The sequence below is a fragment of the Mustelus asterias genome, unplaced genomic scaffold (genome assembly GCF_964213995.1).
Source record: "Mustelus asterias unplaced genomic scaffold, sMusAst1.hap1.1 HAP1_SCAFFOLD_3224, whole genome shotgun sequence".
Lineage (NCBI taxonomy): Eukaryota > Metazoa > Chordata > Chondrichthyes > Carcharhiniformes > Triakidae > Mustelus > Mustelus asterias.
This window is the reverse complement of record NW_027593169.1, coordinates 22,541-37,404: the sequence shown is the minus strand read 5'-3', so window position 1 is coordinate 37,404 and position 14,864 is coordinate 22,541. Positions and strand designations below refer to the sequence as shown.

The 14,864-nt window shown below is 55.1% G+C and overlaps 1 protein-coding gene across 1 annotated transcript in view; it reads right to left on the bottom strand.

The window, feature by feature from the left end:
- Positions 1-1,218: 1,218 nt before the first annotated feature.
- The window catches only part of LOC144490387 (phosphofurin acidic cluster sorting protein 1-like), a gene marked incomplete at both ends in the record, with an annotated part of 34,911 nt that continues 21,265 nt past the window's right edge, over positions 1,219-14,864 (bottom strand). The window contains 2 exons of the mRNA XM_078208136.1: positions 1,219-1,341; positions 9,748-9,965. Of these exons, the coding sequence (XP_078064262.1) occupies positions 1,219-1,341; positions 9,748-9,965 (341 nt within the window). The remainder of the gene's footprint in view (positions 1,342-9,747; positions 9,966-14,864) is intronic.

The window sequence follows — 14,864 nt, the reverse complement described above, 5'->3', positions numbered from 1 at the left end:
CCTACATATTTTACCCACTAATCCACGCATCCCAGGACACTAAGGGGCAATTTAGAATGGCCAATCAACCTAACCCACACATCTTTGGAGTGTGGGAGGAAACCCACGCAGACACGAGGAGAATGTGCAAACTCCACACAGACAGTGACCCGAGCCGGGAATCAAACCCAGATCCCTGGAGCTGTGAAGCAGCAGTGCTAACCACTGTGCTACCGTTACAGAGATAGGGTATAGGGATAGGGAGGGGGTGTCGAGGCTGGAGGAGGTTACAGAAAAAGAAAGGGTGTGTCCGGGCTGGAGGGGGTTACAGAGATAGGGAGGGGGTGTAGGGGCTGTGGGGAGGTTACAGAGATAGGGAGGGGGTGTAGGGGGCTGGAGGTGGTTACACAGATAGGGAGGGGGTGTAGGAGGCTGGTGAAGGTTATACAGAAAGGGAGGTGGCCTCGGGGGCTGGAAGAGGTTACAGAGATAGGGAGGGGGTGTAGGGGCTGGAGGAGGTTACAGAGATAGGGAGGGGGTGTAGGGGCTGTGGGGAGGTTACAGAGATAGGGAGAGGATATAGGGGCTGGAGGAGGTTACAGAGATAGGGAGGGGGTGGAGAGGCTGGAGGAGGTTACAGAGATAGGGAGGGGTGTCGGAACTGGAGGAGGTTAGAGAGATAGGGAGGGGGTGCAGGGGCTGGAGGATGTTACAGAGATAGGGAGGGGGTGCAGGGACTGGAGGAGGTTACAGAGATCGGGAGGGGGTATAGGGGCGGGAGGGGGTATAGGGGCGGGAGGGGGTATAGGGGCGGGAGGGGGTATAGGGGCGGGAGGGGGTATAGGGGCGGGAGGGGGTATAGGGGCGGGAGGGGGTATAGGGGCGGGAGGGGGTATAGGGGCGGGAGGGGGTATAGGGGCGGGAGGGGGTATAGGGGCGGGAGGGGGTATAGGGGCGGGAGGGGGTATAGGGGCGGGAGGGGGTATAGGGGCGGGAGGGGGTATAGGGGCGGGAGGGGGTATAGGGGCGGGAGGGGGTATAGGGGCGGGAGGGGGTATAGGGGCGGGAGGGGGTATAGGGGCGGGAGGGGGTATAGGGGCGGGAGGGGGTATAGGGGCGGGAGGGGGTATAGGGGCGGGAGGGGGTATAGGGGCGGGAGGGGGTATAGGGGCGGGAGGGGGTATAGGGGCGGGAGGGGTTACAGAGAAAGGGAGTTGCCCCCCCAAACCCAAGGCTGACCTTTTAACATGATCTGCTGGTGCTGTTTGGCGGAGCAGATTAGTCGGCTGATTCCCTCAATGACCTGACTCTTCGAATCCAACTCCTTTTCCTTTGGTTTCTTGCTCAGGAATATTGTCGGCACTAAACATGGAATAAACTTCAACAAATCATCCGCACATCACCCAGCCCAATCCCCCAGTTACCAAATCCCCGCAATCCCCATCGATCCCCAAATCCCCATCGATCCCCAAATCCCCGCAATCCCCAAATCCCCGCAATCCCCATCGATCCCCAAATCCCCGCTATCCCCATCGATCCCCAAATCCCCGCAATCCCCATCGATCCCCAAATCCCCATCGATCCCCAAATCCCCGCAATCCCCGCAATCCCCATCGATCCCCAAATCCCCGCTATCCCCATCGATCCCCAAATCCCCGCTATCCCCATCGATCCCCAAATCCCCATCGATCCCCAAATCCCCATCGATCCCCAAATCCCCGCTATCCCCATCGATCCCCAAATCCCCATCGATCCCCAAATCCCCGCAATCCCCATCGATCCCCAAATCCCCGCAATCCCCAAATCCCCATCGATCCCCAAATCCCCATCGATCCCCAAATCCCCGCTATCCCCATCGATCCCCAAATCCCCGCAATCCCCATCGATCCCCAAATCCCCACAATCCCCATCGATCCCCAAATCCCCGCAATCCCCATCGATCCCCAAATCCCCATCGATCCCCAAATCCCCGCTATCCCCATCGATCCCCAAATCCCCGCAATCCCCATCGATCCCCAAATCCCCATCGATCCCCAAATCCCCATCGATCCCCAAATCCCCGCTATCCCCATCGATCCCCAAATCCCCGCAATCCCCATCGATCCCCAAATCCCCGCAATCCCCATCGATCCCCAAATCCCCGCAATCCCCATCGATCCCCAAATCCCCGCAATCCCCATCGATCCCCAAATCCCCGCTATCCCCATCGATCCCCAAATCCCCATCAATCCCCAAATCCCCGCAATCCCCATCGATCCCCAAATCCCCATCGATCCCCAAATCCCCGCAATCCCCATCGATCCCCAAATCCCCGCTATCCCCATCGATCCCCAAATCCCCGCAATCCCCATCGATCCCCAAATCCCCGCACTCCCCATCGATCCCCAAATCCCCGCACATTCCCCATCGATCCCCAAATCCCCGCACATTCCCCATCGATCCCCAAATCCCCGCACATTCCCCATCGATCCCCAAATCCCCGCACATTCCCCATCGATCCCCAAATCCCCGCAATCCCCATCGATCCCCAAATCCCCGCTATCCCCATCGATCCCCAAATCCCCATCGATCCCCAAATCCCCATCGATCCCCAAATCCCCATCGATCCCCAAATCCCCGCAATCCCCATCGATCCCCAAATCCCCGCTATCCCCATCGATCCCCAAATCCCCATCAATCCCCAAATCCCCGCAATCCCCATCGATCCCCAAATCCCCATCGATCCCCAAATCCCCGCAATCCCCATCGATCCCCAAATCCCCGCAATCCCCATCGATCCCCAAATCCCTGCTATCCCCAAATCCCCGCAATCGCCATCGATCCCCAAATCCCCGCAATCCCCAAATCCCCGCAATCCCCAAATCCCCGCAATCCCCATCGATCCCCAAATCCCTGCTATCCCCATCGATCCCCAAATCCCCGCAATCCCCATCGATCCCCAAATCCCCGCTATCCCCATCGATCCCCAAATCCCCGCAATCCCCATCGATCCCCAAATCCCCGCAATCCCCATCGATCCCCAAATCCCTGCTATCCCCATCGATCCCCAAATCCCCGCAATCCCCATCGATCCCCGCAATCCCCATCGATCCCCAAATCCCCGCAATCCCCATCGATCCCCAAATCCCCGCTATCCCCATCGATACCCAAATCCCCGCAATCCCCATCGATCCCCAAATCCCCGCAATCCCCATCGATCCCCAAATCCCCGCAATCCCCATCGATCCCCAAATCCCTGCTATCCCCATCGATCCCCAAATCCCCGCAATCCCCATCGATCCCCGCAATCCCCATCGATCCCCAAATCCCCGCAATCCCCATCGATCCCCAAATCCCCGCTATCCCCATCGATACCCAAATCCCCGCAATCCCCATCGATCCCCAAATCCCCGCAATCCCCATCGATCCCCAAATCCCCGCAATCCCCATCGATCCCCAAATCCCCACACATTCCCCATCGATCCCCAAATCCCCGCAATCCCCATCGATCCCCAAATCCCCACACATTCCCCATCGATCCCCAAATCCCCGCAATCCCCATCGATCCCCAAATCCCCGCAATCCCCATCGATCCCCAAATCCCCGCAATCCCCATCGATCCCCAAATCCCCATCGATCCCCAAATCCCCGCAATCCCCATCGATCCCCAAATCCCCACACAATCCCCATCGATCCCCAAATCCCCACACATTCCCCATCGATCCCCAAATCCCCGCAATCCCCATCGATCCCCAAATCCCCGCAATCCCCATCGATCCCCAAATCCCCGCAATCCCCATTGATCCCCAAATCCCTGCTATCCCCAAATCCCCGCTATCCCCATCGATCCCCAAATCCCCACACATTCCCCATCGATCCTCAAATCCCCGCACATTCCCCATCGATCCCCAAATCCCCGCACATTCCCCATCGATCCCCAAATCCCCGCAATCCCCATCGATCCCCAAATCCCCACACATTCCCCATCGATCCCCAAATCCCCGCACATTCCCCATCGATCCCCAAATCCCCGCAATCCCCATCGATCCCCAAATCCCCATCGATCCCCAAATCCCCGCAATCCCCGCAATCCCCATCGATCCCCAAATCCCCGCTATCCCCATCGATCCCCAAATCCCCGCTATCCCCATCGATCCCCAAATCCCCATCGATCCCCAAATCCCCATCGATCCCCAAATCCCCGCTATCCCCATCGATCCCCAAATCCCCATCGATCCCCAAATACCCGCAATCCCCATCGATCCCCAAATCCCCGCAATCCCCAAATCCCCATCGATCCCCAAATCCCCATCGATCCCCAAATCCCCGCTATCCCCATCGATCCCCAAATCCCCGCAATCCCCATCGATCCCCAAATCCCCACAATCCCCATCGATCCCCAAATCCCCGCAATCCCCATCGATCCCCAAATCCCCATCGATCCCCAAATCCCCGCTATCCCCATCGATCCCCAAATCCCCGCAATCCCCATCGATCCCCAAATCCCCATCGATCCCCAAATCCCCATCGATCCCCAAATCCCCGCTATCCCCATCGATCCCCAAATCCCCGCAATCCGCATCGATCCCCAAATCCCCGCAATCCCCATCGATCCCCAAATCCCCGCAATCCCCATCGATCCCCAAATCCCCGCAATCCCCATCGATCCCCAAATCCCCGCTATCCCCATCGATCCCCAAATCCCCATCAATCCCCAAATCCCCGCAATCCCCATCGATCCCCAAATCCCCATCGATCCCCAAATCCCCGCAATCCCCATCGATCCCCAAATCCCCGCTATCCCCATCGATCCCCAAATCCCCGCAATCCCCATCGATCCCCAAATCCCCGCAATCCCCATCGATCCCCAAATCCCCGCACATTCCCCATCGATCCCCAAATCCCCGCACATTCCCCATCGATCCCCAAATCCCCGCACATTCCCCATCGATCCCCAAATCCCCGCACATTCCCCATCGATCCCCAAATCCCCGCAATCCCCATCGATCCCCAAATCCCCATCGATCCCCAAATCCCCATCGATCCCCAAATCCCCGCAATCCCCATCGATCCCCAAATCCCCGCTATCCCCATCGATCCCCAAATCCCCATCAATCCCCAAATTCCCGCAATCCCCATCGATCCCCAAATCCCCATCGATCCCCAAATCCCCGCAATCCCCATCGATCCCCAAATCCCCGCAATCCCCATCGATCCCCAAATCCCTGCTATCCCCAAATCCCCGCAATCGCCATCGATCCCCAAATCCCCGCAATCCCCAAATCCCCGCAATCCCCGCAATCCCCATCGATCCCCAAATCCCTGCTATCCCCATCGATCCCCAAATCCCCGCAATCCCCATCGATCCCCAAATCCCCGCTATCCCCATCGATCCCCAAATCCCCGCAATCCCCATCGATCCCCAAATCCCCGCAATCCCCATCGATCCCCAAATCCCCGCAATCCCCATCGATCCCCAAATCCCCGCAATCCCCATCGATCCCCAAATCCCCGCAATCCCCATCGATCCCCAAATCCCCGCTATCCCCATCGATACCCAAATCCCCGCAATCCCCATCGATCCCCAAATCCCCGCAATCCCCATCGATCCCCAAATCCCCGCAATCCCCATCGATCCCCAAATCCCCACACATTCCCCATCGATCCCCAAATCCCCGCAATCCCCATCGATCCCCAAATCCCCACACATTCCCCATCGATCCCCAAATCCCCGCAATCCCCATCGATCCCCAAATCCCCGCAATCCCCATCGATCCCCAAATCCCCGCAATCCCCATCGATCCCCAAATCCCCATCGATCCCCAAATCCCCGCAATCCCCATCGATCCCCAAATCCCCACACAATCCCCATCGATCCCCAAATCCCCACACATTCCCCATCGATCCCCAAATCCCCGCAATCCCCATCGATCCCCAAATCCCCGCAATCCCCATCGATCCCCAAATCCCCGCAATCCCCATCGATCCCCAAATCCCCGCAATCCCCATTGATCCCCAAATCCCTGCTATCCCCATCGATCCCCAAATCCCCGCTATCCCCATCGATCCCCAAATCCCCACACATTCCCCATCGATCCTCAAATCCCCGCACATTCCCCATCGATCCCCAAATCCCCGCACATTCCCCATCGATCCCCAAAAACCCGCAATCCCCATCGATCCCCAAATCCCCACACATTCCCCATCGATCCCCAAATCCCCGCACATTCCCCATCGATCCCCAAATCCCCGCAATCCCCATCGATCCCCAAATCCCCGCAATCCCCAAATCCCCACACATTCCCCATCGATCCCCAAATCCCCGCAATCCCCATCGATCCCCAAATCCCCGCAATCCCCATCGATCCCCAAATCCCCGCAACCCCCATCGATCCCCAAATCCCCGCACATTCCCCATCGATCCCCAAATCCCCGCAATCCCCATCGATCCCCAAATCCCCGCAATCCCCATCGATCCCCAAATCCCCGCAATCCCCATCGTTCCCCAAATCCCTGCTATCCCCATCGATCCCCAAATCCCTGCTATCCCCATCGATCCCCAAATCCCCGCAATCCCCATCGATCCCCAAATCCCCGCTATCCCCATCGATCCCCAAATCCCTGCTATCCCCATCGATCCCCAAATCCCCGCAATCCCCATCGATCCCCAAATCCCCGCAATCCCCATCGATCCCCAAATCCCCATCGATCCCCAAATCCCCGCAATCCCCATCGATCCCCAAATCCCCGCAATCCCCATCGATCCCCAAATCCCCGCAATCCCCATCGATCCCCAAATCCCCGCACATTCCCCATCGATCCCCAAATCCCCGCACATTCCCCATCGATCCCCAAATCCCCACACATTCCCCATCGATCCCCAAATCCCCGCACATTCCCCATCGATCCCCAAATCCCCGCACATTCCCCATCGATCCCCAAATCCCCGCACATTCCCCATCGATCCCCAAATCCCCGCACATTCCCCATCGATCCCCAAATCCCCGCACATTCCCCATCGATCCCCAAATCCCCACACATTCCCCATCGATCCCCAAATCCCCGCAATCCCCATCGATCCCCAAATCCCCACACATTCCCCATCGATCCCCAAATCCCCACTATTCCCATCGATCCCCAAATCCCCATCGATCCCCAAATCCCCACACATTCCCCATCGATCCCCAAATCCCCACACATTCCCCATCGATCCCCAAATCCCCACTATTCCCATCGATCCCCAAATACCCACATTCCACATCGATCCCCAAATCCCCGCACATTCCCCATCGATCCCCAAATCCCCACTATTCCCATCGATCCCCAAATACCCACATTCCCCATCGATCCCCAAATCCCTGAAATCCCCATCGATCCCCAAATCCCTGCAATCCCCATCGATCCCCAAATCCCCGCAATCCCCATCGATCCCCAAATCCCCGCAATCCCCATCGATCCCCAAATCCCCGCAATCCCCATCGATCCCCAAATCCCCGCAATCCCCATCGATCCCCAAATCCCCGCAATCCCCATCGATCCCCAAATCCCCGCAATCCCCATCGATCCCCAAATCCCCGCAATCCCCAAATCCCCATCGATCCCCAAATCCCCATCGATCCCCAAATCCCCGCAATCCCCATCGATCCCCAAATCCCCGCAATCCCCATCGATCCCCAAATCCCCGCAATCCCCATCGATCCCCAAATCCCCGCAATCCCCATCGATCCCCAAATCCCCGCAATCCCCATCGATCCCCAAATCCCCATCAATCCCCAAATCCCCACAATCCCCAAATCCCCGCAATCCCCATCGATCCCCAAATCCCCGCTATCCCCATCGATCCCCAAATCCCCGCAATCCCCATCGATCCCCAAATCCCCGCAATCCCCAAATCCCCCATCGATCCCCAAATCCCCGCTATCCCCATCGATCCCCAAATCCCTGCTATCCCCATCGATCCCCAAATCCCCACAATCCCCAAATCCCCGCAATCCCCATCGATCCCCAAATCCCCGCAATCCCCATCGATCCCCAAATCCCCGCAATCCCCATCGATCCCCAAATCCCCGCAATCCCCATCGATCCCCAAATCCCCGCAATCCCCATCGATCCCCAAATCCCCACACATTCCCCATCAATCCCCAAATCCCCGCACATTCCCCATCGATCCCCAAATCCCCACACATTCCCCATCGATCCCCAAATCCCCGCACATTCCCCATCGATCCCCAAATCCCCGCACATTCCCCATCGATCCCCAAATCCCCGCACATTCCCCATCGATCCCCAAATCCCCGCACATTCCCCATCGATCCACAAATCCCCACAATCCCCAAATCCCCGCAATCCCCATCGATCCCCAAATCCCCACAATCCCCAAATCCCCGCACATTCCCCATCGATCCCCAAATCCCCGCACATTCCCCATCGATCCCCAAATCCCCACACATTCCCCATCGATCCCCAAATCCCCATCGATCCCCAAATCCCCACACATTCCCCATCGATCCCCAAATCCCCACTATTCCCATCGATCCCCAAATCCCCATCGATCCCCAAATCCCCGCACATTCCCCATCGATCCCCAAATCCCCACACATTCCCCATCGATCCCCAAATCCCCACACATTCCCCATCGATCCCCAAATCCCCACTATTCCCATCGATCCCCAAATACCCGCACATTCCCCATCGATCCCCAAATCCCCACTATTCCCATCGATCCCCAAATCCCCACAATCCCCATCGATCCCCAAATCCCTGCAATCCCCATCGATCCCCAAATCCCCGCAATCCCCATCGATCCCCAAATCCCCGCAATCCCCATCGATCCCCAAATCCCCGTAATCCCCATCGATCCCCAAATCCCCGCAATCCCCATCGATCCCCAAATCCCCGCAATCCCCATCGATCCCCAAATCCCCGCAATCCCCATCGATCCCCAAATCCCCGCAATCCCCATCGATCCCCAAATCCCCGCAATCCCCATCGATCCCCAAATCCCCGCAATCCCCATCGATCCCCAAATCCCCATCGATCCCCAAATCCCCATCGATCCCCAAATCCCCGCAATCCCCATCGATCCCCAAATCCCCGCAATCCCCATCGATCCCCAAATCCCCGCAATCCCCATCGATCCCCAAATCCCCGCAATCCCCATCGATCCCCAAATCCCCATCAATCCCCAAATCCCCGCAATCCCCATCGATCCCCAAATCCCCGCTATCCCCATCGATCCCCAAATCCCCGCAATCCCCATCGATCCCCAAATCCCCGCAATCCCCAAATCCCCCATCGATCCCCAAATCCCCGCTATCCCCATCGATCCCCAAATCCCCGCAATCCCCATCGATCGCAAAATCCCCGCAATCCCCATCGATCCCCAAATTCCCACAATCCCCATCGATCCCCAAATCCCCATCGATCCCCAAATCCCAGCAATCCCCATCGTTCCCCAAAATCCCCACATTCCCCATCGATCCCCAAATTCCCCATTGATCCCCAAATCCCCGCAATCCCCATCGATCCCCAAATCCCCACATTCCCCATCGATCCCCAAATTCCCGCAATCCCCATCGATCCCCGATCCCACTCAATGTCTCCAAATCGCTTCCCTTGTTCCCTCCCTCCCTCCATCCCCCTGCTTCACGCCATCTCTCCCTCCCCATTGAGCCCCTCCCTATCCCTCCTCTTCCCCCACTCTTTCTCTCTCCCACTGACCCACCCTCCCTCCCTCCCACTGACCCTCCCGGCCTCGTTCACGCCCTCCCTCGGTCCCTCCGTGCTGACCTTTCTTGTTCTTTTCTTTGGTGACCACCGTCATGGACATGGTGATGGAGGGTGTGAGTTCGCCGCCATTCGGCAGCCGGCTGACCTGCACCGAGCGGAACGCGCTCTTCAACGTGTTCTTCACATTGACATCGCGCTTCTCCCCTTCCTTCCTCTTCTCCGCCGAGTGAGAGAGCCAGTAATCCACCTGGAGGCCCATTGCCTCGCCACCGCCCGGGCTGTAATAACACCATTACAGAGCATCAGCCCCGCCCAGACTGTAATATCACCATTACAGAGTGTCAGCCCCACCCGGACTGTAATAACACCATTACAGAGTGTCAGCCCCACCCAGACTGTAATAACACCATTACAGAGTGTCAGCCCCACCCCGGACTGTAATGACACCAAAACAGAGCGTCAGCCCCACCCAAACTGTAATAACACCATTACAGAGCATCAGCCCCACCCAGACTGTAATAACACCGTTACAGAGCATCAGCCCCACCCAGACTGTAATAACACCAATCCAGAGAGTCAGCCTCACCCAGACTGTAATAACACCATTACAGAGTGTCAGCCCCACCCAGACTGTAATAACACCAAAACAGAGCGTCAGCCCCACCCAAACTGTAATAACACCATTACAGAGCGTCAGCCCCACCCGAACTGTAATAACACCAATCCAGAGAGTCAGCCTCACCCAGACTGTAATAACACCATTACAGAGTGTCAGCCCTGCCCAAACTGTAATAACACCATTACAAAGCGTCAACCCCACCCGGACTGTAATAACACCATTACAGAGCGTCAGCTCCACCCAGACTGGAATTAGAGAACATCACCCCCTCCTAGATCAATGGGAAGTTTTCAGAAGAAGATGGCACCTGTACAAGAAGGACGGGTCACAACTAAATTGGAAGGGCACGAATATCCTGGCTGGGAGTTTTGCTAGTGCAGTTCGGGGGGGTTTAAACTAGTATGGCAGGGGGGTGGGGATCAAAATATTAGGTCTACAAGTGTAGAGGCCGGGGACGAGCTTGGGGCTGGGACAAGGCTGGCAAAGAAGAAGAGCACTCTGGGGGAGGATGACCTCACTGGGCCTGGAGGTCTGGAGTGCTTATACTTCAATGCAAGGAGCGTAGCAGGTAAGACAGATGAACTTAGGGCCTTAATGCTCACGAGGAATTTGGATGTGGTTGCGGTGACAGAGACTTGGTTGAAAGAGGGACAGGACTGGCAGCTGAATATTCCGGGGTCCAAGTGTTTTAGGCAAGACAGAGGAGGGGCCAAAAGAGGTGGGGGAGTAGCAGTATTAGTTGGAGAGCATATTACAGCGGTGCAGAGGGAGGACAATTCAGAGGGGTCGTGTAATGAGTCACGCTGAGTGGAGCTTAGAAACAGGAAGGGCGCAGTCACTATGTTGGGGGTATACTACAGGCCCCCCAACAGCCCAAGTGAAGTGGAAGAACAGTTATGTCAGGAGATACTGGATAGGTGCAGGAAAAATAGGGTTGTTGTAGTGGGAGACTTCAATTTCCCTGGTATAGACTGGAAATCGCTGAGAGCTGGGACTCTGAATGGGGAGGAATTTGTAAAATGCGTACAGGAGGGTTCTTTGGAACAATATGTAGAGAGCCCAACTAGAGAGGGGGCTATACTGGACCTAGTACTGGGGAATGAGCCCGGGCAGGTCTTCAAAGTTTCGGTAGGGGAACATGTGGCAAATAGTGACCACAATTCTGTTAGCTTTAGGATAGTGATGGAAAAGGATGAGTGGTGTCCCAAGGGTAAGGTGTTGGATTGGGGGAAGGCTAACTTTAGTGGGATTAGGCAGAAATTGGCAGCTCTTGATTGGGAGAGGCTGTTTGAGGGTAAATCCATATCTGGCATGTGGGAGTCTTTTAAGGAACAGTTGTTAGGGCTACAGGACAGGCATGTGCCTGTAAAAAAGGATAGGAAGGGTAGGATTCGAGAACCGTGGATAACCAGGGAAATTGAGGGACTGGTCAAAAAGAAAAGAGAGGCGTATGTTAGGTCCAAGCAGCTAAAAACGGAGGGAGCTCTGGAGGAATACAAAGAAAGTAGGAAAGAACTCAAACGGGGAATTAGAAGGGCAAAAAGGGGTCACGAAATGTCCTTGGCAGACAGGATTAAGGAGAATCCCAAGGCATTTTATTCATACGTTAGGAACAAAAGGGTTGTCAGGGAAAAAATCGGACCTCTCAGGGACAAAAGTGGGGAATTATGCTTGGAGCCCAAAGAAGTAGGGGAGATCCTAAATGAATACTTTGCGTCGGTATTCACAAAGGAGAGGGATGTGTTGACTGGGAGTGTCTCGGAGGGGAGTGTTGAACCGTTGGAGAAAATCTCCATTACAAGGGAGGAAGTGTTAGGTTTGTTAGAGAATATAAAGACTGACAAATCCCCAGGGCCTGATGGAATCTATCCAAGGCTGCTCAGGGAGACGAGAGATGAAATCACTGGGCCTCTGACGCAAATCTTTGAGGGTAAATCCATATCTCGTCACTGGACGCAGGTGAGGTCCCAGAGGATTGGAGGATAGCTAATGTGGTCCCGTTATTTAAGAAGGGTAGGAAGGATAACCCGGGTAATTATAGGCCGGTGAGCTTGACGTCCGTGGTGGGGAAGTTGTTGGAGAAGATCCTTAGAGATAGGATGTATGCGCATTTAGAAAGGAATAAACTCATTAACGATAGTCAGCATGGTTTTGTGAGAGGGAGGTCATGCCTCACTAACTTGGTGAAGTTTTTTGAAGAAGTGACCAGAATGGTTGACGAGGGAAGGGCCGTGGATGTCGTCTATATGGACTTTAGTAAAGCGTTTGACAAAGTCCCTCATGGTAGGCTGGTGAAAAAGATTGGATCTCATGGGATAAAGGGGGAGGTGGCTAGATGGGTGGAGAACTGGCTTGGTCACAGAAGACAGAGGGTGGTAGTGGAAGGGTCTTTTTCCGGCTGGAGGCCTGTGACTAGTGGTGTTCCGCAGGGCTCTGTATTGGGACCTCTGCCGTTTGTGATTTATATAAACGATCTGGAAGAAGGTGTAACTGGGGTGATCAGTAAGTTTGCGGACGACACAAAATTGGCAGGACTTGCAGATAGTGAGGAGCATTGTCAGAAGCTACAGAAGGATATAGATAGGCTGGAAATTTGGGCAAAGAAATGGCAGATGGAGTTCAATCCTGATAAATGCGAAGTGATGCATTTTGGTAGAAATAATGTAGGGGGGGGAGCTATACGATAAATGGCAGAACCATAAAGGGTGTAGATACGCAGAGGGACCTGGGTGTGTAAGTCCACAGATCCTTGAAGGTGACGTCACAGGTGGAGAAGGTGGTGAAGAAGGCATATGGCATGCTTGCCTTTATAGGACGGGGCATAGAGTATAAAAGTTGGGGTCTGATGTTGCAGATGTATAGAACGTTGGTTCGGCCGCATTTGGAGTACTGCGTCCAGTTCTGGTCGCCACACTACCAGAAGGACGTGGAGGCTTTGGAGAGAGTGCAGAGGAGGTTTACCAGGATGTTGCCTGGTATGGAGGGGCTTAGTTATGAGGAGAGATTGGGTAAACTGGGGTTGTTCTCCCTGGAAAGACGGAGGATGAGGGGAGACTTAATAGAGGTGTATAAAATTATGAAAGGCATAGATAGGGTGAACGGTGGGAAGCTTTTCCCCAGGTCGGTGGTGACGTTCACGAGGGGTCATAGGTTCAAGGTGAAGGGGGGGAGGTTTAACACAGATATCAGAGGGACATATTTTACACAGAGGGTGGTGGGGGCCTGGAATGCGCTGCCGGGCAAGGTGGTGGAGGCGGACACACTGGGAACGTTTAAGACTTATCTAGATAGCCACATGAACAGAGTGGGAATGGAGGGATACAAAAGAATGGTCTAGTTTGGACCAGGGAGCGGCACGGGCTTGGAGGGCCGAAGGACCTGTTCCTGTGCTGTATTGTTCTTTGTTCTTTGGACTGTAATAACACCATTACAGAGCGTCAGCCCCACCCGAACTGTAATAACACCAATCCAGAGAGTCAGCCTCACCCAGACTGTAATAACACCAATGCAGAGCATTAGCTCTACCTGGACCGTAATAACACCATTAGATAGCAATAGCCCCACCCTGTCTGTAATAATGCCATTACAGAGCATCAACCCCACCTAGACTGCAATAACACCATTACAGTGCATCAGCCCTATCCGGAACTGTAATAACACCATTACAAAGCATCAACCCGACCCGAACTGCAATAACACCATTACAGAGCGTCAGCCGCAACCGGGCTGTAATAACACTATTAACAGAGTGTCAGACCCACCCGGACCGTAATAACGCCATTACAGAGAGTCAGCCTCACCCAAACTGTGATAACACCATTACAGAGCATCGGCCCCATCCAGACTGTGAAAACACCATTACAGAGCATCAGCTCTACCCAAACTGTAACAACACTATTACAGAGCGTCCACCCCACCCGGACTGCAATAACACCATAACAGGGCATCAGCCCCACCCAGACTGTAATAACACCATTACAGAGTGTCAACCCTGTCTGGACTGTAATAACACCATTACCGAGCGTCAGCCTAACCCGGACTGTAATAACAACATTACAGAGCATCAGCCCCACCCAGACTGCAATAACACCATTAGAGTGTCAACCCCATCTGGACTGTAATAACACCATTGCAGAGCATCAGCCCCACCCAGACTGTAATAACACCAATGTAGAGTGTCAGCTCTACCCGGACTGTAATTACGGAGCTTCTGCCCCGGCCGGACTGCAATAACACCAACACAGAGCATCAGTCCCACTCAGACCGCAATCACACCATTACAGAACATCAGTCCCACTCAGACCGCAATCACACCATTACAGAACATCAGTCCCACTCAGACTGCAATCACACCATTACAGAACATCAGGCCCACCCAGACTGCAATAACACCAACACAGAGCATCAGTCCCACTCAGACCGCAATCACACCATTACAGAACATCAGTCCCACTCAGACCGCAATCACACCATTACAGAACATCAGTCCCACTCAGACTGCAATCACACCATTACAGAACATCAGGCCCACCCAGACTGCAATCACACCATTACAGAA